This window comes from Anomaloglossus baeobatrachus, chromosome 2, assembly GCF_048569485.1.
Source record: "Anomaloglossus baeobatrachus isolate aAnoBae1 chromosome 2, aAnoBae1.hap1, whole genome shotgun sequence".
Classification (NCBI taxonomy): domain Eukaryota; kingdom Metazoa; phylum Chordata; class Amphibia; order Anura; family Aromobatidae; genus Anomaloglossus; species Anomaloglossus baeobatrachus.
The window spans coordinates 639,371,043-639,396,981 of record NC_134354.1 but is presented as its reverse complement, the minus strand read 5'-3'; the positions used below and the strand labels follow the sequence as shown (position 1 = coordinate 639,396,981).

General features: G+C 43.3%; 1 protein-coding gene across 1 annotated transcript; it reads left to right on the top strand.

Annotated features, from left to right (window-relative positions):
• Window positions 1–10,919: 10,919 nt before the first annotated feature.
• Window positions 10,920–25,611, top strand: WNT1 (Wnt family member 1). Its single transcript, XM_075334404.1, has 4 exons — window positions 10,920–11,810; window positions 14,196–14,455; window positions 14,661–14,926; window positions 23,014–25,611. Exons 1-4 carry the CDS (start codon window positions 11,710–11,712, stop codon window positions 23,503–23,505), a joined length of 1,119 nt encoding a protein of 372 aa, XP_075190519.1. The 5' UTR covers window positions 10,920–11,709; the 3' UTR covers window positions 23,506–25,611.
• The last annotated feature ends 328 nt before the right edge of the window (window positions 25,612–25,939 follow it).

Sequence of the window (25,939 nt, the reverse complement as noted above, 5' to 3'; positions counted from 1 at the left end):
GTTAACCTCTCCTAGCCCGGTGGTTACCTGTGGGATCACATGTGGTTAGAAACCCATCACATTTATTCTCTGCCTTTTTAAGATGGTTGAATCTGCCCTCCCACGCCGACTATAGTGTATTACTGTGTTGGGCTGTTGTATCCCAGTCCTGCTGATGATTATATTGTGTGATGCTTGGAGTTGTTGTGGAATTCTCTCATTGTCTTGTTGTTTCCTCCCTGCTCTTATTTTCTTCCTTGTCTTATACCTTTGTGTGAGCATACAGTGAGATAGAGTTTTGCTTTCCCTTGTTTGTCTATCTCTGTTGGTTTTATCACACTCTTGTCCCGGCCATCCCCTGGAGTAGTGGGGGTATACGATCAGGGCTGATCAGGATCATTGCCAGGAAGATGGCTCAGACATCTTCACATTCAGACATAAGGGACAGCTAGGGCCCCCCTAGTCTGAGAGCTAGTCTAGGAGCCCCTGTCGCCTGCTCTCCTCGATCATCATGAAATTTCCACAGTTGACAGTTGACCCCTTAGATGCCTGTTAGAGATACAATAACATGCTTAATGCACTGCAGTAATAATGTATGACCAATCAAGCTTATTTAAAGGGAATCTGTCACCAGGTTTTTGTCAACTAATCTAGGAGCATCATAATGTAGGAGAACAGATCCTGATTCCAGCGGTGTGTCTGCTTAGTGTACTGTAGTTTTCATAAAATAACTATTTAATCAGCAGGAGATTATCATTAAAGGACTACTTGGCATGCTGCCAGGTAGTCCTCCATATTCATGAGCTCTGTATAACTGCTATATCTGCAACAGAGAAAACATTGATTTTATCAAAATGACAGAAAACAGCTCAGTAAGTGACACATCGCTGAAATCAGGGTCTCTCTCTCTACATTATGCTGCTATGGGGGGCAAATATCTGGTGACAGATTCCCTTTAAGTTCAAGTCCATGAGTGGGACTAAAATTAAAAATTAAAGAACAATTTACAAATGTTAAAAAAAAAATCCCCTTACTCTTTTCTTAATTGCATTTAAAAAAATCAAATAATAAAAAACACATAACTGTAATTGACATGTTTTTAATAAAACCAACTATAAAATAAATGTATTAGAATCTGATAATGTCTGTAAATCGCTGTATAATATGATGGAGTTATATAATTGAGTAAAATAAATAAAGCAATCTGTATGGTGACCACCATAAAAAATACAGTGCCAAAATTGCTGTGTTTGTCTCCATCTGTCTCCAAAAAAATGGAATAATAAGTGATCAAAAACTCATATGTATCCCAAAATTATACCAATAAATTCACTCATGGCATGGAGGTGATCAGCCTGTGGCACTACTGAGGTGTTATGGAAGCCCAGGTTGCTTTGATAGCAGCCTTCAGCTTGTCTGCATTATTGGGTCTGGAGTCTGTCATCTTCCTCTTGACAATACCCCATAGAGTCTCTATAGGGTTTAGGTCAGGCAAATTTGCTGACCAATCAAGCACAGTGATACTGTGGTTATTAAACCAGGTATTGGTACTTTTGGCAGTGTGGACAGGTGCCAAGTCCTGCTGGAAAATGACATTTTTATATCCAAAAAGCTTGTCGGCAAAGGGAAGCATGAAGTGCTCTAAAATTTCCTGGTAGACGGCTACGCTGACTTTGGTTTTGATAAAACACAGTGGACCTACACCAGCACATGACATGTCTCCCCAAACCATCACTGATTGTGGAAACTTCACACTAGACCTCAAGCAACTTGGATTGTGTGCCTCTCTAAATTTACCTTGATCTGAAAACAACACCTTCAACCACAGAACAATAGTCCAGTTCTTTTCTCCTTGGCTCAGGTAAGACGCTTCTGGCGCTGTCTATTGGTCATGAGTGGCTTGACACAAGGAATGCGACAGTTGTAGCCCATGTCCTGGATATGTCTGTGTGTGGTGGCTCTTAAAGCACTGACTCCAGCAGCAGTCCACTACTTGTAAATCTGCCCCAAATTTTTCAATGGCCTTTTCTTAACAATCCTATCAAGGCTGCAGTTATCCTGATTGCTTGTAGACCTTTTTCTACCACACTTTTTTCCTTCCACTCAACTTTCCATTAAAGGAAACATTTCAGGTGCAATATGCACCCAGAACCATGAGCAGTTCTGGGTGGATATGGCTAATCCCTGCCTAACTGTCCCTGTATACACTAGCATAAATAAAGAGATCTATAGAAAAAGTATTTCTAAAGATCAATTAATTTATGCTAATGAGCGCGGGGACTAGTCCCGAGAGTGTGTGTTTCCTTAGCAAGTCGGCCTACATAGTATGGTAGCACACCCCTGTGGGCGTACTAACTTGCTAATGAATGTGCATTGACGCACACATACCTCACTGTTCATGGCAGCTGCCGGAGGATGAATGCACTTTGCACATGAGCTAGAGTCCTTAGCACTTCCAGTCTTGCGCACTGTACCTCACTGAAGCTGGGAAGCTTACACCCGGCATCAGTGTAGTGCTTATGATCGGCCGTCCCAGGTACTCCCAGGTGCGTAGAGTGCATTCATCCTCCGGCAGCCTCCATGAACAGTGAGGTATGTGCGTATTGCTGCGCATTCATTAGCATGTTAGTACACACACAGGGGCATGCTAGCATGCTATGTGGGCCAACTAGCTAAGGGGAGAAACACCTTCGGGACTAGTCCCCACGCTCAGCATATAATATACGATCTTTAGGAATACTTTTTCTAAAAATCTGTTTATTTAGGCTAGTGTATACAGGGACAGTTAGGCGGGGATTAGCAATATGCACCCAGAGCTGCCCGTGGTTCTGGGTACATATTGCACCTGACAAGTTCCCTTTAATATGCTTGGATACAGCACTCTGTGAACAGCCAGCTTCTTTAGCAATGACCTTTTGTGGCTTACCCTCCTTTTGGAGTGTGTCAATGACTGTCTTCTGGACATCTGTCAAGTCAGAAGTCTTCACCATGATTGTGTAGCCTACTGAACCAGACTAAGTGACCATTTGTAACGCTTAGAAACCCTTTGCAGGTGTTTTCTGTTAATTATTCTAATTTTCTGAGATAAGGACTTTTAGGTTTTCATTGGCTGTAAGCCATAATCATCAACATTAACAGAAATAAACACTTCAAATAGATCCCTCTGTTTGTAATGTCTCCATATAATATATGTGTTTCCCTTTTTGTATTGAATTATTGAAATAAATTAACTCTTTGATGATATTTTAATTTACTGAGATGCACTTGTAAATCCCATTGAACACCTGTTGAGAGATCTGAAAATTGCTGTTGGGAGAAGGCACCCTTCAAATATGAGAGACCTAAAGCAGTTTGCAAAAGAGTGGGCCAACATTCCAGTTAAGAGGTGTAAGAAGCTTATAGGTGGTTACAGGAAGCTATTGATTTAAGTTATTTATTATAAAGGTTATGCAAACAAATGTTAAGTTGAGGGTGCCAACAATTTTGTCTGGACCATTTTTTTGCCTTTTTTTGTTAGTTTTATTGTACTGTTCCAACTTGCACAAAGGAAATAAACACATATATACCAAAAGGTAATTACAATACCTTTCTTGGGGAAATACTTAATTTTCTGGAACATTTCAAGGGTGCTAACACTTTCGGCCATAACTGTATTTCTAAATGTGCTGTTGACATGAAAGTCTCATCAGATGTTGGTAACTACCCATCTAATTCACCCAGACAAAGAAATCAAATTATATATGTTCATAAATTATGTTATGTGTAATAAGGAGAAATGGCACAGGGAAATGTATTGAACACATGTAGAAAGAGATATGTAAAAAGTCAAGACATCAGCTGAAATCTACCAGTAATTAGAAAGCAACCCTGCCACTTAGTGAAAAATATCATCTGCTTGAACTGATGGTCTATAAAAAAGTGTCTTATTACCAATGTGCCACACAAGAAACATCTCATGATGGTTAAAACCAGTGAGCTGTCTCAAGATCTTTGTAACCTTATTGTTGCAAAACATACCAATGGCATTGGTTATAGAATAATTTCTAAACTACTGAAGGAACCAGTGAACATTGTTTGGGCCATAATTCGGAAGTGAAAAGAGCATCATTTTACTATAAACCGGCCACGACTAGGTGCTTCCTGACATATTTTAGACAGAGAAGTGAAAATAATTATCCAAAGAGTTGTCCAAGAGTCAAGTACTACCTCTGGAGTGCTACAGAAAGACCTGGAATCTGCAGGTACAATTGTTTCAAAGAAACAATAAATAAGGGACTGAACCTCCATGGCCTGCAAGCACACTCACTCCATTGCTGAACAAAAAGCATATTCAAGCTTGTGTAAAGTTTGCTCAACAACATTTAAGCTTGTGAAATACTGGGAAATATAGTCTCGTCAGATGAGACCAAAATTGAATCGTTTGGATGCCATTTAACAGAGTATGTTTGGAGGCCTTTAACACCATGCCATCAGTGAAGTGTGGAGGTGGGAACATTATAGTGTGGGTCTGTTTTTCAACATTCAGTACTTGCAAATTTCATATGATTGAAGGAACGATGAATGGACAAATGTACTGAGACATTCTTGATAAAAATCTGCTGCCATCTAACAGGGTCATGAAGATGAAATGAGGGTGGACATTACAACAAGACAATGATCCGAAACACACAGCCAATGAAACTCTCTGTTGGTTTCAGAGAAAGAAAATAAACCTGTTTGAATGGCCCAACCTGTAACGCCTGCCTGGAGCCACAGACACAGACGGGCTGTAAAGGGAGGCCAGGGGAAAGCCGCTCACAAAGCAACTGCAACTCTTTACCCCTATACAGGGATTTGGAATTACACAGAGCCCCAGAAATCACCACCTGTGGTAGGCTGTAGTCCGTGGTAGTCAGGCAGGGTCAAAAACCAGGAAATGCAAAACAGTAACAGAATCAGCAGGCAAGGGCATAGTGAGGAGACAAAGCAGAGGTCAAATCCGGGACTGGCAGCAAAATGACAGGCAGAAGGGTAGTCAGAACACAAGCAAGGTCAGCGCATAGGAATAAAAATACAACAGCACAGGAAACAGGAATACACACTATCTCTGGCAGTGGTCAGATGACAGGAGGGGGAATAAGAAGAGTGTGGTGTCTTCCCATTGACTGCAGGTGAATGATGGCAACTTCAGCTGGAAGACACATGCCAACTACAGTCAGCCAGTGGTACTGCAGGTCCCAGGGAAACCCAGCCTAGTGGATGAGCGGAGCCTCTCCCATCACCAGCACTATCCATGGCGGAAACACGGCGTCGCCTGGCGATTGGAGCAGAAGTCACAGGAGCGGACTCCGGTGGGGACATGACATAACCAATCACCTGACCTGAATACAAATAAAATAGAAAATTTATTGAAGGGACTAAAGCTCAGAGTTCATAGAAAGAGCTCACAGAACTTTCAGGATTTGAAGAGTGTTTGTGCAGAATGGACCAAAATCAACTAGTTTCTCCATACAGGAGGCATCTTGAAGTTGTTATCATCAACAAAAGCTTTTGTATAAAGTATTAATTACATTTCAGAAAGAATGATCAATACATTTTCTCTGAATTAATTTCATTATTACACAAAACTTTAAGGGTTATTCCCATTTCTAAGATCCTATTCCAATATGTGGTAGGTGTAGTAATAATAATAATAATAATTTTAGCAAATACCTCCAATTAGAAATGCTGTATAGTTCTCCTGATATAGCCATTTCTCTTACCTCATGTGCAGGGCATTGCAGCTTAAGGCCCCGTTACACGCAACGATATCGCTAACGAGATATCACTGGGGTCACGGAATTCGTGACGCATATCCGGCCTCGTTAGCGACGTTGTTGCATGTGACACCTACGAGCGACCGCTAACGATCCAAAAAGCGGCTAAAATCGTTGATTGTTGACACCGTCGTTCCTTTCCCAAATATCATTGATCATTTTGCACGCAGGTTGTTCGTCGTTCCTGAAGCAGCACACATCGCTACGTGGGCCACCCCGGGAACGACGAACAACAGCGTTACTGCGTCCCCCGGCAACGAGGTGGGAACAACGTTAATGCGACTGCTCTCTGCCCCTCTGCTTCTATTGGTGGCCCGCTGTGTAACGTTGCTGTGACGCCGCACGGACCGCCCCCTTAAAAAAGAGTTTGTTCGCCGGCCACAGCGACGTCGTTAGGAAGGTATGTGTGTGTGACGCGTACTAGCGCTATTGTTTGCTACGGGCAGCGATTTGCCCGTGATGCACGCACGACGGAGGCGGGATGTCGCAGCGTGTAAAGCGGCCTTTAGGTATGCATGGTTTTGTGCACTCATACAGCGACAGTTACTTAGTTGCTCGTAATTGTAACCATGGACACTTAAGCTGCAATCCCCCGCACATGAGATAAGAGACATGGCTATATCAGGAGCAGTATACTACCTTTCTAATTGAAATTATTTGCTAAAATTATTATTATTACATCTAATTCATATTGGGATAGGATCTTGGAGATGGGAATAACTCTTTAATTTATAAACATCTATAATTTGATTTTTATATGGGAGGCATCTTGAAGTTATCATCACCAATGAAAGCTTTTATACAAAGTAAAGTAAAATTTCAGTAAGCGTGTTCAATACTTTTTCCGTTTTATTTCTGATTATAACAAATCACTACATTTATGGACATATATGGTTTGATTTCTTTGTCTATGTGGATTGATGGGTTGTCACTGATATCTGGTGAGAAATTCATGTATAGCATTTGTGGCGCCCCTGAGGCTTCACATAGGTACTGCACCTCAGCCAGAAGTGTGGTATCGCATCCTGGGTCATCCACAAGTATGCACACAAAAGCACAAAAAACTCTTAATTTCTCTATATATAGCATTAATGGCACCAAACCCTGACCCGGCTCACCACCGGGTCAGGGTTTGGTGCCATTAATGCTATATATAGCCACCACTGGTGATGGTATCTCCCTCCCCCTAATCTGACACCTCTGTGACAGAAAGTTAGAATGTCGAGAAGGAGCAGTGGAGGAGCGAAGACCTGTGGTCTGGAGCTGGTGCAGCAAGACCCAGGCACAAGACAGAAAGGGTCCTAGAGCCCACAGAACATGCACCATACTCCCGTGGTTTATTCCGCATACGACATATTGAAGTGGAAGGACTTGGCCGCAGAACGGGGACTGGTCTCTAGACTAGAGGAGAAGAACCAACGTGCTCCACTAGTAAAACCTGAGTCTAAGGACACATCTAGTACCAAAGCCAACTCCGCACACGAATTTGCTGTAAGGTGACCACATAGGGCCAAGGGATAGAGCTTCAAGCCGCCCGACAGGTTCCGCGGACACCGGCTCAGGGCACTGTATGCGTAGGCACGGGAAGGGCGGGTGAAAAGTCAGCGCAGGAAGATGACCAGGGAAGGAACATAAGAAAGGTGCACCGGACTTGACCTCCAAACTACCTGGGATTGACTGGAGCCCATCACAGTGGAACCCAGCACTCCAAAGGCGGTCACTGACTAGTCGTGTTACCTTGGAACCCTTCTACAGTGAGTAAAAGCCTTGAGACTGCATCCCTGTGTCGTTCCATTATTCGCGTGTGCCTCCGGCCTGTACCCCTGCCATCACCTACTACTACTCCCATCCGCTGTCGGGCCCAGCTCTGCCTGTGGAGAGCTATACCAAACAAGCTGCATCACCATCTGCCCCATAGGTCCCCATCCCACAGTGGCGGCACCTAATTTGCCGCATACCACAGCGTCACGAGAGACTACTACTTTACTCCCCCTGTAAATAAACTGCCATTTTATAACCACCGCCGGGGTCACGGAGCTAGGTCCCGCCGCCGTGACATCCCCCAAAGAACAGAAGCACAGAAGCTGCGGCCCGGTAACAAGTAACCCCTACGGCCCCGATGCGGGCGCGTCACATATATTTACGTAGAAAATTGGTAACATATTCAATACTTATTTCACCCGCAGTATGTATAAACCCATGTACTGTATATATATATATACTGTATATATATATATATATATATATATACATATATATATATATATATACAGTCATATGAAAAAGTTTGGGCACCCCTATTAATGTTAACCTTTTTTCTTTATAACAATTTGGGTTTTTGCAACAGCTATTTCAGTTTCCTATATCTAATAACTGATGGACTGAGTAATATTTCTGGATTGAAATGAGGTTTATTGTACTAACAGATAATGTGCAATCCGCATTTAAACAAAATTTGACCAGTGCAAAAGTATGGGCACCCTTATCTATTTCTTGATTTGAACACTCCTAACTACTTTTTACTGACTTTCCAAAGCACTAAATTGGTTTTGTAACCTCATTGAGCTTTGAACTTCATAGGTAGGTGTATCCAATCATGAGAAAAGGTATTTAAGGTGGCACTTGCAAGTTGTTCTCCTATTTGAATCTCCTAAGAAGAGTGGCATCATGGTCTCCTCAAAACAACTCTCAAATGATCTGATCCGGTCCGGAGGCCGTTCAAGCGGACTAGTGCAGACAAGAAAGAGACAGACAGAGTGTGGAAGAAAGGGCCCCTGGCTGTATATCTGGGTGTGGGACCCGAAGACACCCGCCAAAGGTGACCGGCCATTGGCAATTTGGTTTACAATAGAGACTGTGTGTGGTGACTGACCATCCAAGTCATCAGCAGCTCATCCAGTACCACGACAACTGAACTGTGAATTTGCTGCTCCCTGCAATTCTCACAATACCCTGGGCCTCGGGACTGCACCTCCCCTACCCGTGGAGGGGATACCACCTTGCTGCCCCGCTCCATCAGCCCCGGTCGCCCCCATATCCAGGCAGCGGCGGTGTCACCATCCCTCACCGCAACCCACAGGTGGCGTCACTGACAAAAACTCTCTCCCCTGTAAATATCCCCTTTTCACTCGTGGGCGACGGACGGCTGCGCGAGCCCCGGATCCGGCTGCCACTCGAGCCACGGCCACCATCCGGATCCGAGTGCCTCGAGCGGCCCCCCTGCTGTGATCTGTCCCCTGCCCGCGACATTTACAGTCTGCCTTTTCTATGAAGTTTTAATAATTAAGGGTATTCAGTGGGTCTGAGGGATTTATTTGCTCTGAGTTCAATAAAATTGTAAACTCTTGTGCTGCACCCCTGGTAGGGTGTGTTCACACACACACAATTACTCCTGCTTCCCAGAGGGATTAGTAGGTATTAGGAGACTGACCAGACAGTCCCTTGGTTAGCCAAAGGTTAGTCGGAAGGTAACATAGACTGCTATTATGGGTGGCGCAGGAGTGTTGGCCTTCAGTCTTGTATTCATATTCTGTTTTGTGTTCCTTTATATAAGTAAAGCAACCATTTCTCAATCCAACTTCCTAGAGTCGCTTTCCTGGTGCGTGGTTTTCCTATATACTGGGGAGGGCACCCTGTACACAATGTATACAGCTGCCATTCACTATGCAAAGAGCGGTGACTAAAGTGCTGAAGTCATGTCGGCCCATCCCTATGACTGAAAGCCCAAGGCTGGCAAAGGAATAAAGTTTACTTCTATTAGTGGGCCTTTCAGTTAGGGTGTCGTGCTGCATCAGAACGCTATATTAAACGTTTTTTACATACTGTACGAGATTTCCATTAAGTAACAGTGAACATTTTACAAAAATATACCTTTCATCAAGGCTGTAAGAGGAGTAGAAGGCACGTTGTGTCAGTTGTAATAATAAGGAATTCCGCCTTTCTTAAAGGGAACCTCTCACCAGATTTGGTGACTAAACTGTGGCCACTACCAGGGGACTCTTATATACAGCATTCTAACATGCTGTATATAAGAGCCAAGGCCGCTGTGTAGAACGTAAAACTCACTTTATAAGGCCTGCTCAAGACCTCAATGTGGATGAAGTAGAACGCATCAGGCACCCAGGCTTCAGAAGGAGGATAAAGATGGTCGAAAGAGCAGTCGCCGGACTCGGAGAACGGAGACACCAATCCGACCAGTCTGCACCGGAGCGAACGTTTTAGGTGAGTATTATAAAGTCATTTTTACGTTCTACACTATACTGATTGCAGGAGCTGCAACTGGTTTTGACATTGAAATACATGTTTATTCTTTGTATGTGTTTTTAGACACTTTTTCCGGCAGAATCAGCACGAAAAAAACGCTGTGCGCAAATACGCTAAATATACCCCATTATTTCTTGTTGGACAATTTGTATAGGTTGTTTTTTTGTGGATTTTTTAGCTGGTCTTTACATATATTCCATTCAAAACGTTATAAGCCAGTATTTAATACATAATACTACCTGGTATAATTTGTATTTATATACCATTAGTATAGTCAAATATTTATATACCCACCATAGGAATTTATGGATCACAGTTTGAATAATTGAAAATTCTCATCATATATAAGATATATATTCCATTTCATTCAACAGGATCTGAGCCTAAGCTACATTTATTCATGAATATTCATTATTCAGAGGTGCACAGGTATATTAGTCAGATCAAAAGCACCAAGTCCAACAGAAAGGTATAAATTGTGACTAATGACAGCATTCGTTTAGCCGTTACATTAAAGCAATGAATTATTTATAGTGTTTTTATGACACAAGAAGCACAGGTTAATGCTGAGATAATGTGCTATTATCACTGGTGGTCAATGAACTTCCTGCACAGGATGGCAATGCAAGTCCCTGACTGGCTAAATAGCGGACACAGCACATTGGTAACAGAAGCATAAACCAAAATGACGTTTGTAAAGCAGCTGCCAAAGAAGCAAAAGTTAAAAAAAAAATCAGAAGGGAAAAAGCCACTAGAGAAACCTCAGAGATGCTGAGCTCCCAGAGTAGCCTCAACGTGTAGCAGCCTCTAATGTCAGTATGATAGGATATTCCAGGAAGGGGAGAGGCAAAAGAAAGACTGTGTGGGATCTGCTGGACAAATAATAAGACCTGCACACTGCACAGAGTCTGGACAGAACCTGGTGTCTGTCAATAACCATGCACATAGGAGGCTCCTCAGAACTTCTGCTCTGCACACCCCATAGCCAGTGGCTGAGCAACCAAGGACATTGCATTGTGACATTTTACTGAACCATAGGACAATATGCGCTAGATGGTTTTGTTGAGTTACTGGAGAAACACAAAAAGCTCCCTCTGGCTCTGATTTTTTTTTTCACCATAGTTGAAGTAAAATCTGAAGATGTGGGGGTGGGAGGATTGCCCCCTCTGCGTTGGATTTAGTGGCTGTCATGCAGAGAAGGATTGGGGAGGAATTGTACAATGACTGAGCTGGTCTCTATGGCCATTAAGGGTATTAATCTCTCTCTCCACCTTCTTTCTCTTTGGCCTCCTCTGATGGAAAGACAGCTCCTGACCGCTGTGTCACCTACTCAGTAGGGGCAGAACATGTCCCTGGATCCTCATTGTTAGCATAAGCTGAGGTCTACTTATTCAGTGCTGGCTAGGATCTTGTCTTCAACTTTCCACTACTTCTCACTTATCCCTGCATCCAAGACAATTCACATCCATAGCAACATTCTCTCTTTTTGGGGGGAGCAGCATCAACAATAGGAATCCTGAAAATGCCAAATTGAATGAAACATACCTAAAAATATTTTCTGACATTAAGCTGACTGCATGAGTAGTGTCCTCAGGTGGACCTGAACTTATGAGCAGAAGCCTCCAGTGACTTGGTCCATCCTTCAAAGACACCTGCTGAATCCACTGCAGCTATGAAGATCTTAACTTTCCTAGTCGGGCTCAAGACTTTATGGGTTTTGGCATTCTCCTCCTTGTCTAATACGATGGCTGTGAATAACAGCGGAAAGTGGTGGTAAGTGGTCATTGCTGGGCACCAAGGTGCCCTAAATGTGGAGAATGAATGTATGCAATAATAAGGAAAAAGTAGTATATGTTTTGGTTATAAATGTCCAGGGCAATGACAGGATTAAATATATAGATGTAAAATATTTTCATAAAAATTATTTAGATTTGCTTTGGATGAATATTTGTCAAGTAGATTTTTTTTTAAAGAAAACTTAAATCTATGGTGGTGTGTAATTATACACTCTTACTATATCAGAATATACCAAATATCATTCAAATACATCTCTGCAGCTACTTTGTCCATTCACTGCAATGCACCTGTGCTGGGTGTAATGTATAGCAGGGCACACAGCATGCATCTTATTCTCTGCATATCTGTATATCCAAAAACTAGATAAATGATAAGAAACAGGACCTGTATAACTTCATATCTGGTAGTAATCCAGCTATACGTCCCCCCTATTCTTAGCTTAATTGAATATGACAAGATGTATATAAACATTTAGAATAACAGCTTGCTAATGTAATATAATAATAACACATGCTGACAATCTGAATTTAATACCTTAATTTTCTACTTATACAAGGACAACAGCCCATAAAACAGAAATCGATAATACCAATCAGTGCCTGTAAGTGACAGGCGTAATTCTGTAGATTTTGTGTGATCTTTACATCATTTATACTCTCTGAAAACTGAAACAATATGCAGCCATATTCTTCTTGCACCTGTTCTTACCTGTGCCTCATTTTCCATGCATCCATATCACCCTGGATTTTACATCTTTATGGAGTCAGACCATGCATCTGTTATAATCACTATATATATACAGGGGCGGACATATAATTGGTGCAACCTGTGCAGCCGCACAGGGTCCCAAGAGGTTGGGGGGGTGGGGCATTTCTACTCCGAAAACAGGTGGAATTGTGAATTCTTTGAGATATTGGACTGAAAAGGGCCCATATACTGTTCTTGCATAGGGACCTTTCTTTCTCTGTCCTCTACGATAAAACAAGGTGAATGTAATCCTCACTCTTTTTAATAAGGGAAGGTGTGCTACTATTATAGTATATATATATATATATATATATATATATATATATATATACACGCTATAATAGTAGCATACCTTCCCTTATTAAACAGATTAAGGATTACATTCACCTTGTTCTATCATAGTGCACCTTGTCTATATCTAAGTTATAGTCCATTATATCTATGACTTATGTTGTATAATGCAAGAAGGGTAAAAATAATATTACTTATATTAATGATATTTAATCCATGATGATTACTGTTGTTTATAGCTGTTACACAGACTACAACCTGTTCAATACATATTACAATGACTTAGTATCTGATCTATAGAAATTTTAACATCATAATTAGAGATGGGAGAATAGTAACTATTCCAGTTTAGATTATTCGTAAAGAATCCCAAAGTATTATTTCGGCATTCATCACGAATAATGAACCTAATGCAAGTCAATGGGGAACCCGAGCATTTTTTAAGAAGATTTCCCAGAAATATGCTCGGGTTCCCCATTCACTTGCATTAGGTTCGTTATTCGTGATGATTACTGGAATAGTACTTTGAGATTCGTTACGAATAATCCGAACACGAATAATTACTATTGGCCCATCACTAATTATGTTTTTTGTTTCAACGTATACTTATGTGAACCTGACATAGCTATATTTTTTATCTTGTCTGCGTGTAATGAATGAATGAATGTAGTATAGTACTGTTGTGTTATTACCCCACATAAAACTACAAAAAGGTTTCGGGCAGCCACATTATTGTGTGCAGCTCTTTTCACTTTCACTTGCTAGATATCATTATTGTATATATTGCTGATGTACTTTATCATGATACATTGTAATCTGTTTGCTTACATTGTTTTTACATAGAACTTGTTTTCAAATTCAATGTCTGAATAGATTCATATGAACTGTTTCATTAGATTGAACCCACAAAGCAGCCATACTATGAATTATATGAAATCTCATTCTTCGCTTCCCTTGCTTACCTCATCAATCGATATGCATCTAACCACAGCCAGGGTAACATAACACTGTGACTTACACATTCATATGCACATAAGAGAGTCATGTGGTTGCACAAAGTGTAAAGAGAGCAGAAGGAAAGCAGAGGTGATACTTATTATAGCCCTGTGATTACAGAGTATGATAGTCCAAGTATAACTAGACATATGTATGGCTGTCAACAGTCCACACAGACGGATTTGCATAAGGAATGTAGAGAAATGTAGAATATATATACACAAATATTCATGTAACACAAGCAGTACAACATTGTGCTCACTCTGTATGCTTGAATGCATTGATGCTCGCTAACCTCTATTGTGTAACACGCCTTGTATCTTTCAGGGGCATAGTAAACATAGCTTCCAATGGAAATGTGCTCCCCGGATCAGATTTAGGCCCAGTTCCTCTTGTGTTAGATCCAAGTCTTCAACTTTTAAGCAGAAGACAAAGACGTCTAATACGTCAAAACCCAGGCATCCTACAAAGCATCACACGTGGGCTTCTCAGTGCCATCCGGGAATGCAAGTGGCAATTCCGAAACCGTCGTTGGAACTGTCCTACCGGACCTGGAAATCAGGTGTTTGGCAAAATAATTAGCCGAGGTAAGGGACAAATAGTACGCATGCAGTAATAAGAAATAAATATGGCCCTGTTTGTTTCTAAAGAAACTATTTCCATAGTCTTTTGAAGAGGTTTAAAGATGCAGATTTCAGAAAAGTGTGTCACCAAAAAATATATTCAATTCTTTAATTAAATGTTACATGTTTGTAAATTTATCCTAGTAATATATTTTTCCACCTATTGCAGGCTGCAGGGAGACTGCCTTTGTGTTTGCCATCACTAGTGCTGGTGTAACCCATTCTGTGGCCCGTTCTTGTTCTGAGGGTTCAATAGAATCCTGCTCATGTGACTACCGGCGCAGAGGCCCCGGAGGACCAGACTGGCACTGGGGAGGCTGCAGTGACAACATTGAATTTGGCAGGTTCATTGGCAAAGAGTTTGTTGACTCCAGTGAAAGAGGGAGAGACCTGAAGTATCTGGTGAACCTACACAATAACCAAGCAGGCAGAATGGTAAGTTTAGGTTTTGCATTGTCATTAATTTAACTAGATCTAATCAAGTATATTGCATAGGAATCCAATTTTCATTCTGATTAGGCATCAAAATGACTGACAGGTGAAGTTAATACCATTGAGTTTCTCATGACAATGGGATGTGCTACGTTAGGCAGCAAGCGAGCAATCAGTTCTTAAGGTTGATGAGTTGGAAGCAGGATAAATGGCAAGTGGTAGAATCTCTGCAATTTTGCCAATAGCTGAATTGTGATGAATAGGTGACTAGTTCTGAGTATCTCAAAAATGACAAGACGTATGAGGTGCTCCCACTATGCAGTGGTTAGTAGTACCTAGCCAAATTTGTAGAACTGGTTGGGATACAACATTGGTACACCAGCAACGTGGTCATGATGATTGCCCAAGACTCATTGATGTCAGTGGGGAGTGAAATCTAGTCCATTCAGTAAAATCACATTGAGAAGCTACTGACACAAATTGCTGAAAAGCTTAATGGCATGATAAAAAGATGGAAGAATACACAATGCATCAAATATTGCTGCATAAAAGGCTATGTAGGCACAGATCAGACAAAGTACCCATGATTACTCTTGTCCACCACCAAAACAATGCAATAATAGTTACATAAGCATCAGAGTAAGAATATAGAGATATGAAGAAACTGGCCTGGACTGATGAAAGACATCTTTCCATACATTATGTTAGTTATCAGCTGCATGTGTGAAACTAATGGTACCAGGATGCACTATGGAAAGAAGTCAAGTAGATGGACACAGAGTGATGCACTAGGCAATGTTCTGCTTGTAAACCCCAAGTCCTGCTAATTCAAGGGCTGGTACTATGACATGAACCATCATGCTGACCATTTACACCCCTTTATGGCAAGAGTGTTCCCTGATGACAATGTTCCTTTCTTGGTTGAGTAATACACCCTGTCACCTTTCAAATACTGTTCATAAATATTTGTTATAGAAACATGGCAAAAGATCAAAGTGATCATTTGGCCTCCAAATTTCACAATCTCATTGAGTACCTGTGCATATGCTGTAAAAGCAAACCTGTTGTTACGGGGGGCTGTCTGATAATAACCGAAAGGAGTATCAGACAGTCAGGGTCCACCGTGCAAAGACTTTGCTGCAGACTATGGCAGAGTGCAATACCTCTGTTAACTCACAGAAGGATATAATAAGAAAGTAAAGCAATTCCTCCATTACTTGGAGGGTGTGTGGAATGATCTCTGTTAATAATCACAGAGACAAAGGCAATGTGTGCGAAATGGCACCTACCTAGGTCCGCTCTTCTAGTGGTGCAAAAGAGACGAACAGCAGCGTAAGCCGCACAAAGCTCCTACCTGTGTTCGCTCCACTAGTGTGCGAGGACACGAACCACTAGATATGGCACCTGCCTAGGTCCGCTCTTCTAGTGGTGCAAAAGAGACGAACAGCAGCGTAAGCCGCACAAAGCTCCTACCTCTGTTCGCTCCCCTAGTGTGCGAGGATACGAACAACTGCCAGACGCAGTATAAGGAACGTTACCCTAGCGGCAACGTCCACCTACGAGTACAATCACAAGGCCCAGCCAGACCATGTGCCTCAGGCACCTGCCTATGTCCGCTCCCCTAAGAGGTAAGGATACGGACAGCAGCCGAAGCTGTAAGGTATAAGAACGCTACCCTGCCGGTAGCGCTCACCTAGCATAGACAGAGGAATGCCTAGAGGAACGCGCACAGAGCGTCTACTCATATGCATGAACCAAGAGGACTGAGCACCATGCGGCGTGTGTCAGGGTCTTATATAGACTCTGTGCCTCATCCAAGATGGAGGACACCAGAGCCAATCCGCTTCCAGAACGACAGGAGTGACGTCATGCTGGCCTATCACCGAGCAAGACGTCACAAGCACATGACCAGCGACCAATCGGCATAGAAGGTGTCAGAGACATGTGACCTCGTGTCAGCGATGATGTCACCCGCACATGTGCAATGGCTCCAAGATTGGACTTAGTCTCCGGCGCTCGCACATGTGCAGTAGCAAGAAATCTGGACTTAGTCTCCAGCGCTCGCACATGTGCAGTAGCAAGAAATCTGGACTTAGTCTCCAGCGCTCGCACATGTGCAGTAGCAAGAAATCTGGACATAGTCTCCAGTGCTCGCAGCAACCGTAACAGTACCTCCCCCTCAAGGGCCCCCCTCCCGGCGACGCAGATAATCGGCAACTAAGTCGGGAGCATGGACAGCCTCCTCAGGCTCCCAAGAGCGATGTTCCGGGCCATAGCCCTCCCAATCTATCAAGAAGAACCTGCGCCCTCTAACCATCTTAGAACCAACTATGGCTCGTACCTCATAGCTAGAGCGAGAGGAATCAGAGGCAGGAGAGTGCACTTCACGAGCGTGAGGTAAAATAGCCGGCTTTAGCAGTGAGACATGGAATTTGTCATGAATCCTAAGATGGACAGGTAACTTCAATTGATAGACTACAGGATTTACCTGTCGAAGAACCTCATAAGGACCCAGGAAGCGAGGAGCAAATTTGACAGAGCTCACTCTAAGTCTCACGTGTTTTGCAGAGAGCCACACAAAGTCCCCTGGAGAAAAGACAGGAGCCGGGCGACGAAACCGATCGGACACCGTCTTCATACGGTCCTTAGCTGCTTGGATCGACTCTTGAGTCCGATCCCAAACCTCTCTGGCATTAGTTGCCCAGTCGGCCACAAGAGGAGAAGGTGCAGCAGCGGGAAACGGTACCGGTACCCTAGGGTGTTGCCCATTATTGAGTACGAACGGTGTCTGCCCAGTGGCCTCAGCCAGCGAATTGTTAAGGGCAAATTCTGCCCAGGGTAGGAGGGAGGACCAGTTATCGTGGTTCTCAGCAACAAAGTGTCGAAGGTATATAATCATAGATTGATTGGTACGTTCAACCAAACCATTAGTCTCCGGATGGTATGCCGAAGAGAGATTCAACTCAATTTGCAGAAGGCTACAAAGATCTCGCCAGAAACGGGAAGTAAATTGCGGGCCTCTATCACAAATGATACGATCTGGCATCCCATGAAGCCTAAAGACATGCTTGAGGAATAGTTTGGCTAGTACCCTGGAAGATGGGATTCTCGATAACGGTACGAGATGAACCATCCGGGAGAAATGATCCGTAATGACCCACACAAATCTATGTCCCTGTGAACATGGAAGATCACCCACAAAGTCCATGCCTACCACCTCCCATGGTCTATCTGGCACTGGTAAAGGATGCAAGAGCCCAGCCGGTCTCTGCCGTAATGGACGGTTGCGAGCACACGAGTAGCAGGAACTGACATATCTCTTGACGTGGCTGGCTAAGTGTGGCCACCAATACCACCTCTCCAGTAACTCTCGTGTCCGCCTAATACCAAAATGCCCACCCACCTTTGAGGTGTGGGCCCATGACAGTATATCATTCTGTCGATCAGGCGGAACAAATGTCTTGCCCGGTGGGATTTGGTCTAACGTCACAGGGGAGAGCGTATGAAAAACCCTGGAGGGAAGGATAAGACGAGGTTCGTCATTCTCTTCCTGGGTAGAAAGCATAGAGCGAGACAGGGCGTCTGCCTTGTTATTCTTACTCCCAGACAAATAGTTGATGGAGAAGTGAAAGCGGGAGAAAAACAAGGACCAGCGGGCTTGGCGAGGATTCAGACGCTGAGCGGTTTGTAAGTACGTCAGATTCTTATGGTCTGTATAGACCTGGAAAGGATGTTTCGCTCCTTCCAGCAAGTGACGCCACTCCTCCAAGGCTAATCTCAAGGCGAGCAGTTCCCTATCCCCAATGGTATAGTTTCTCTCTGCCGGTGAAAAGGTTTTAGCAAAGAAGAAACACGGCCTTTTTCTACCTGCACCGTTCTTTTGATACAAGACCGCACCAGCACCCACTGAAGAGGCATCAACCTCTAAGAGGAAGGGCTTACTCTCATCGGGTCTTTGAAGAACGGGAGCAGTTGAAAAGTGTCTTTTTACTGCCTCAAAAGCCTGAGATGTCTCAGTAGACCAGGCTTTGGGATTAGCACCTTTCTTAGTCAAGGCCACCAAAGGGGCCACCAAAGTAGAAAAATGGGGTATGAACTGCCTGTAATAATTTATAAATCCTAAGAAGCGTTGCACCGCCTTCAAGGAATGAGGTTCGGACCATTGCAGGACAGCAGAGAGCTTCGCAGGATCCATAGCCAGACCCTCTTGTGAGATAATGTAACCCAAAAAAGGCAATGAGGACTGCTCGAATACACATTTCTCGAGTTTAGCAAACAATGAGTGCTCCCTTAAACGGGAAAGGACACGAACGACATCCTGACGATGAGTCTCCAGATCAGGAGAAAAAATCAGGATGTCGTCCAGATACACCACTACTGAGGATAACAGTAAATCCCTGAACACATCATTTACGAAGTCCTGAAATACTGCGGGTGCATTACATAACCCAAAAGGCATGACGAGGTATTCATAGTGACCGTCTCGGGTGTTAAAAGCGGTCTTCCATTCGTCACCCTTTCGAATTCGTACCAAGTTATACGCACCCCGCAGATCCAACTTCGTAAAAACTTGAGCTCCTCTCAGTCTGTCAAAGAGCTCCGAAATTAAAGGTAATGGGTATTTGTTCTTTATTGTGATTGCGTTGAGACCCCTGTAATCTATGCAGGGACGCAAATCACCCTCTTTCTTCCGAACAAAGAAAAACCCAGCTCCCGCGGGAGAGACAGACTTACGAATGAACCCCTTCTCTAAGCTCTCTCTTATATAGGTCGACATGGCCTCCGACTCAGGTATCGACAGGGGGTAAACCCTGCCTTTAGGTGGAACCGAACCTGGGATAAGGTCTATGGCACAGTCATACGGCCTATGGGGTGGAAGAACCTCAGCACCCTGTTTGGAGAACACGTCAGCGAAATCCAAATAGGGTGTAGGTATGGGAGAGAGATCAGTTGATGCAACTGCAACGACCTTAGGTGGTAAGGGAAGACATCGGGACTGACATTTCGAACCCCAACTAATAATGCTGTCAGACTCCCAGTCAATGTGAGGAGCATGAGTCCGAAGCCATGGAAGACCCAGAAGGACGTCGTCTATACCCTCAGGCAAAACAAGAAAAGAAATCTCCTCTATGTGACCCTGAGACAGGGAAAGGCGCAAGGGAACTGTCCTCAATGTAATGGAGTCAGACAACATAGTTCCATTAACAACACGGACAGGAATAGGCGCCTCTAACATGATAGAGGGAATATTGTGTCCCTTTACAAATCCTGAGGACACAAAAATCCCGTCAGCTCCGGAATCCACAAAAGCCATAATAGGCCATGTATTCTCAGATAACGAGAGCTGACCTGGGATACAACACTTAGAGGGTGCAGAAGACGTCTCTAGTAACCCCCCTCTAATGGTTACTAGGCCAGGGAGTTTCCCTGACGACTAGGACACTTGTTGGCATAGTGCCCAGCCTGACGACATACGTAACATATAGGAGGACCAGACTTGCGTAGTCTGGAGAACGTATGACCTAACTCCATAGGAGTGGGAGATGTTTCAGATGCTGAGGAAGATGGTAGTGGACCCTCAACAACTGGAATAGCCCGATGCTTAGGGCGTGAGGAAGAGACCTCGAGTCTACGTTCCTTATGGCGTACATCGATCCTCGTTGCTACTGTGATCAAGTCCTTCAGAGAAGCAGGGACTTCACGAGTAGCAAGGGCATCCTTGACATAGCCAGCCAACCCTCTCCAGAAGATAGGAATCAACACCTTCTCTGGCCAATCTAGTTCTGCCACCAGAGTTCTAAAAGCAATGGCATAAGAACTAGTGGATAACGAACCCTGAGATAGATCTAACAGTCTCAGGGCCGCATCATGGGTAACCTGCGGACCCATGAATACCGCCTTAAGAGCATCAAGAAAGTCTTGATGTCTCAGAGTAACCACATCAGAGCGCTCCCATAGGGGAGTCGCCCATTCTAAGGCTTTGTCCTGAAGTAAGGAGATGATAAAGCCTACTCTGGACCTCTCCGTAGAGAAGCGAGAAGAGTTAACCTCTAGGTGTATCTGACACTGACTAATGAAACCACGACATGATCTGGCATCGCCAGAATATCTGTTTGGTAGAGCAAGTCGAGGATCATGTGCAGATGTCACCATGGTCTGAGGTTTATCCTCTATACTCTTGAGCCGTGACTCAAGTACTTGTATGTAACGGTGTAACTGCTGATATTCTGCCATAACTGCCAGACCCTTGGCTCAGTCCTAATGTTACGGGGGGCTGTCTGATAATAACCGAAAGGAGTATCAGACAGTCAGGGTCCACCGTGCAAAGACTTTGCTGCAGACTATGGCAGAGTGCAATACCTCTGTTAACTCACAGAAGGATATAATAAGAAAGTAAAGCAATTCCTCCCTTACTTGGAGGGTGTGTGGAATGATCTCTGTTAATAATCACAGAGACAAAGGCAATGTGTGCGAAATGGCACCTACCTAGGTCCGCTCTTCTAGTGGTGCAAAAGAGACGAACAGCAGCGTAAGCCGCACAAAGCTCCTACCTGTGTTCGCTCCACTAGTGTGCGAGGACACGAACCACTAGATATGGCACCTGCCTAGGTCCGCTCTTCTAGTGGTGCAAAAGAGACGAACAGCAGCGTAAGCCGCACAAAGCTCCTACCTCTGTTCGCTCCCCTAGTGTGCGAGGATACGAACAACTGCCAGACGCAGTATAAGGAACGTTACCCTAGCGGCAACGTCCACCTACGAGTACAATCACAAGGCCCAGCCAGACCATGTGCCTCAGGCACCTGCCTATGTCCGCTCCCCTAAGAGGTAAGGATACGGACAGCAGCCGAAGCTGTAAGGTATAAGAACGCTACCCTGCCGGTAGCGCTCACCTAGCATAGACAGAGGAATGCCTAGAGGAACGCGCACAGAGCGTCTACTCATATGCATGAACCAAGAGGACTGAGCACCATGCGGCGTGTGTCAGGGTCTTATATAGACTCTGTGCCTCATCCAAGATGGAGGACACCAGAGCCAATCCGCTTCCAGAACGACAGGAGTGACGTCATGCTGGCCTATCACCGAGCAAGACGTCACAAGCACATGACCAGCGACCAATCGGCATAGAAGGTGTCAGAGACATGTGACCTCGTGTCAGCGATGATGTCACCCGCACATGTGCAATGGCTCCAAGATTGGACTTAGTCTCCGGCGCTCGCACATGTGCAGTAGCAAGAAATCTGGACTTAGTCTCCAGCGCTCGCACATGTGCAGTAGCAAGAAATCTGGACTTAGTCTCCAGCGCTCGCACATGTGCAGTAGCAAGAAATCTGGACATAGTCTCCAGTGCTCGCAGCAACCGTAACACCTGTGCTATAGAGGCCTCATCTAATCACTAACAGGAATTAAAGGGGTATTCCTATCTCCAATATCCCATCCCAATATGTAGTAGGTGTAATAATAATACTATTAGCAAATACCTTGAATGAGAAATGTAGTATAGTTCTTCTGATTCCCTATGCCACTTACCTCATGGGCAGGACCTTAGGTATCCATAGTTATGACCAAAAGCAACTAACTAACTATGACTATATGCATGGTCGTAACCAAGGATACATAAAGGTGCTGCAATGCCTTGAACATGAGGTAAGAAACAATGAATCAGAAGAACTATACTAAATTTCTAATTGGAGGTATTTGCTAATATTCATATTACACCTACTACATATTAGGATATGATCTTGGAGATGGGAATACAATTTTAAAGAATCTACTATTTGGTGCTAAAGTTTAAAAGACATCACCATCAGAGGTCTTATGGCGTCCATGTCTATGGGGCTAGCAGCTGATTTTACGGCTCTAGGGGAACTCTATTCAGTAATAAGCTGATGATTTTACTGTTATGACTGATCTGTATAAAAAAAATGATTATTCCTTAAATTTCTATTACTTGGAACACATTATGCACTTTTAAGAATGAGTCACTATAGAGGAGAATCAAAATTGTATTTTGATTCACAAAAGGTACATGAAGGCACTTCTCTGAATACTATGTACTGCTTTAGTCATGGACTTTGTATTATATCTTGTAGACTGTGATGACGGAGATGCGCCAGGAATGCAAGTGCCATGGAATGTCAGGATCCTGCTCTCTTCGTACCTGCTGGATGCGTCTTCCTCCATTTCGGGCAGTGGGGGATGCTCTGAAAGATCGATTTGATGGTGCCTCAAAAGTTACATACAGTAACAATGGTAGCAACCGTGGAAGTTCTCGAAGTGACCTCCCACATCTGGAACCTGAGAACCCCTCCCATGCTATGCCTTCTTCTAGAGATTTAGTGTATTTTGAGAAGTCTCCAAACTTCTGCAGCCCGAGCGAAAAGACGGGAACACCAGGTACAACGGGGCGAATTTGCAACAGCACCTCTTTAGGTCTGGATGGTTGTGAACTTCTGTGCTGTGGACGAGGTTATAGGAGTCGGGCTGAAAAGGTCACTGAAAGGTGTCACTGCACCTTCCACTGGTGTTGTCACGTCACATGTTTGAACTGCACAACCACACAAATGGTCCATGAGTGCCTGTGAAATCACTCTCCTATCCTCTGCACTGAGTAAACTACCACTTTGAGTTGCCTCTTTATTGGAAAGGTTGGGCGTAGGAGCAGTGTGATTATAGGTCATGGACTAGCACTGGTGCATGAAGACTGAAAGTCTGGCATTGCACACCTAGTAAATCAGGGACATGACATACTGCTCTGCCATTATTACTCATTATTAGGTGGTGCACAGACTTTCAGCTTGGAGTTCTTCAATCTCATGTTCCAAAATAATACATAAATCCATGGTGCCATACACAACTGTGTAGTACACTTCAGTCAATGTACATATATTGTAGACTCTTTCAGCAAGCACTGATAATCCTGCACTGATAACAGTATTATTTGCTTAACCTCATGTACCTTATACATAGGGATTTATGCCAAACCAAGGTACCTCAACACAAATAATATAAAAAATGAAACCTAGCAGTTACTGTTCTGCTAGAAAGGACAACAATGATACTCAGAAGAAAGATGTGATGGTTTCAAGGCAAAACAATTTCAGTTATGCCAATAAGGCCACAATATATTTCAGCTTGTTATTCATAGTCAACTGAATAGTGCCCGTCTTCTTGGTACTGTGTAAGTATCAATAGTATTGCAGTCTGTGATATGAAGGGGAGATGCTAAGAAGATTAAATCTAACAAAGCCTGTATATCTAGGGCCTCCCAAGAAACTCATCTCAGGATAATAGTAAAGAGAGCCATGTAAGTGAAGATAGGCGAAGAATGAGCTGCTCAAAGCAACTGCAATTCCTGGAGGAGTAAATGCTACTTTAAAACTTGAATGAATATTTGTCAAGAAGAAGCAACGTGACAGAATACCCACTGGGAATAATATTAGGATGTGGATATGACAAAGGGAGTTTTATTTACTTACTCAGCTGGATAAGTGGTGGGAACAAAAATGAAGATGCTGAATCCCCAATATCTGGTATTCACAAACCTTGTTTAGGGAATGGGCCAAATTGTTCCCCTCTATGGGCGCAGCATTAAAGAACTGAAAGCAGAAGGAATGAAAACTTGTCACACAATGCAATTAGTTATAAAGGATTTTTTTCTTTAAAGAATACATTTTACTGGGTTTTTTTTTAATCTAAACTGAGTACTTCCCCCAATTGCCAGGGCTCCACAGATTCTAAAAGAGTTGTTCTTTTTCATCTGTGCCCCTCCGTTCCAAAGCTATGTCTCCTGGTTGTAATGGTGCAAATTTTCACATAAGACAACTGGGCGTGTACCATAGACCTTCCATGTGGGTGTTTACTTTTTCACCTTTGAGATTGGCCAATCAACAACATGGCCACTTCCACAAAGGGGTTCAGCGGTATATGCCCAGTTGGTTAGAGGAGGCGTTTGCACCATTATTACCAGTGGGAGTTTGCACCATTGTTACCAGGAGGTATAACTTTGAAATAGAGGGGCAGAGAGAAACAATAAAAGGTTTTCTGGAATCAGTGAAGCAGCTCAAATTAGAGGAGATAGTTTAAATGAAAGAAAATGCAATGAAAGGTCCACTTTAAACACAAAGGCACAAAATCTTTCTATAAATGCACTTTTACAATTGCAAAATATTTTTCCTTTTTTTCCCCTATATCAAAACAGTTATAATTTAAGGTGGACACATGACATCTTTTTCCATAGTTTAAGGAGTAAAATTGGACAATGCGGCTAATATTGAGGTCAGAAATAACCACTGGGAGTTTAGAACGGTCTATTTAAGACCACTTCATTCAGTATTTATACTACTACAGATCCTAATAAAAGTTACATTATTTTTATATTCTTTAAATTATATTTAGTTGTCTAATGAAACATGTGACATTAAGAGAACCCTCCTCTATATGTCCTATTAAGAATATCATTGAGGGGACTGACAAGCTTCTCAATTACTTACACATTATACTACAATCCCCTACAGGAGCTGTTGCAGGAGAAAATGCTTGGCTGGCCACAATATCACCTACAAAATGGTGTGGGACTTGCTTTAATCATCTAAATGCCTGGGGGCCATCATTTTGAAAGAGAATATCTCATAAAGGCAATGCCTTAAATTAAAGGGCATCTGTCAGGATTTCAACCCAAACTATTTCTATATACATGTAAGTCTTTCAAAGACAGGTCCAGCAATACCTTTACATGGCAAGTCCGTTCTTCCATTACTAAGAAATAAGAAGCCTCTGTCACTCCAGATCTATTCCCCACCCAGCGCCACCTTCTCTTGCTGCTTGGCTGAAGGCTCCTTTACCTTAAAGCAGGCTTTACACGCTACAATTTATCAAACGATGTGTTGGCAGGGTCACGTCGTAAGTGACGCACATCCGGCATCATTAGTTACACTGTAGCGTGTGATATCTCCGTGCAATTGCGATTGAACATTAAAACGTTGATCACATGCATGTCGTTCAATTACTAAAAATTGA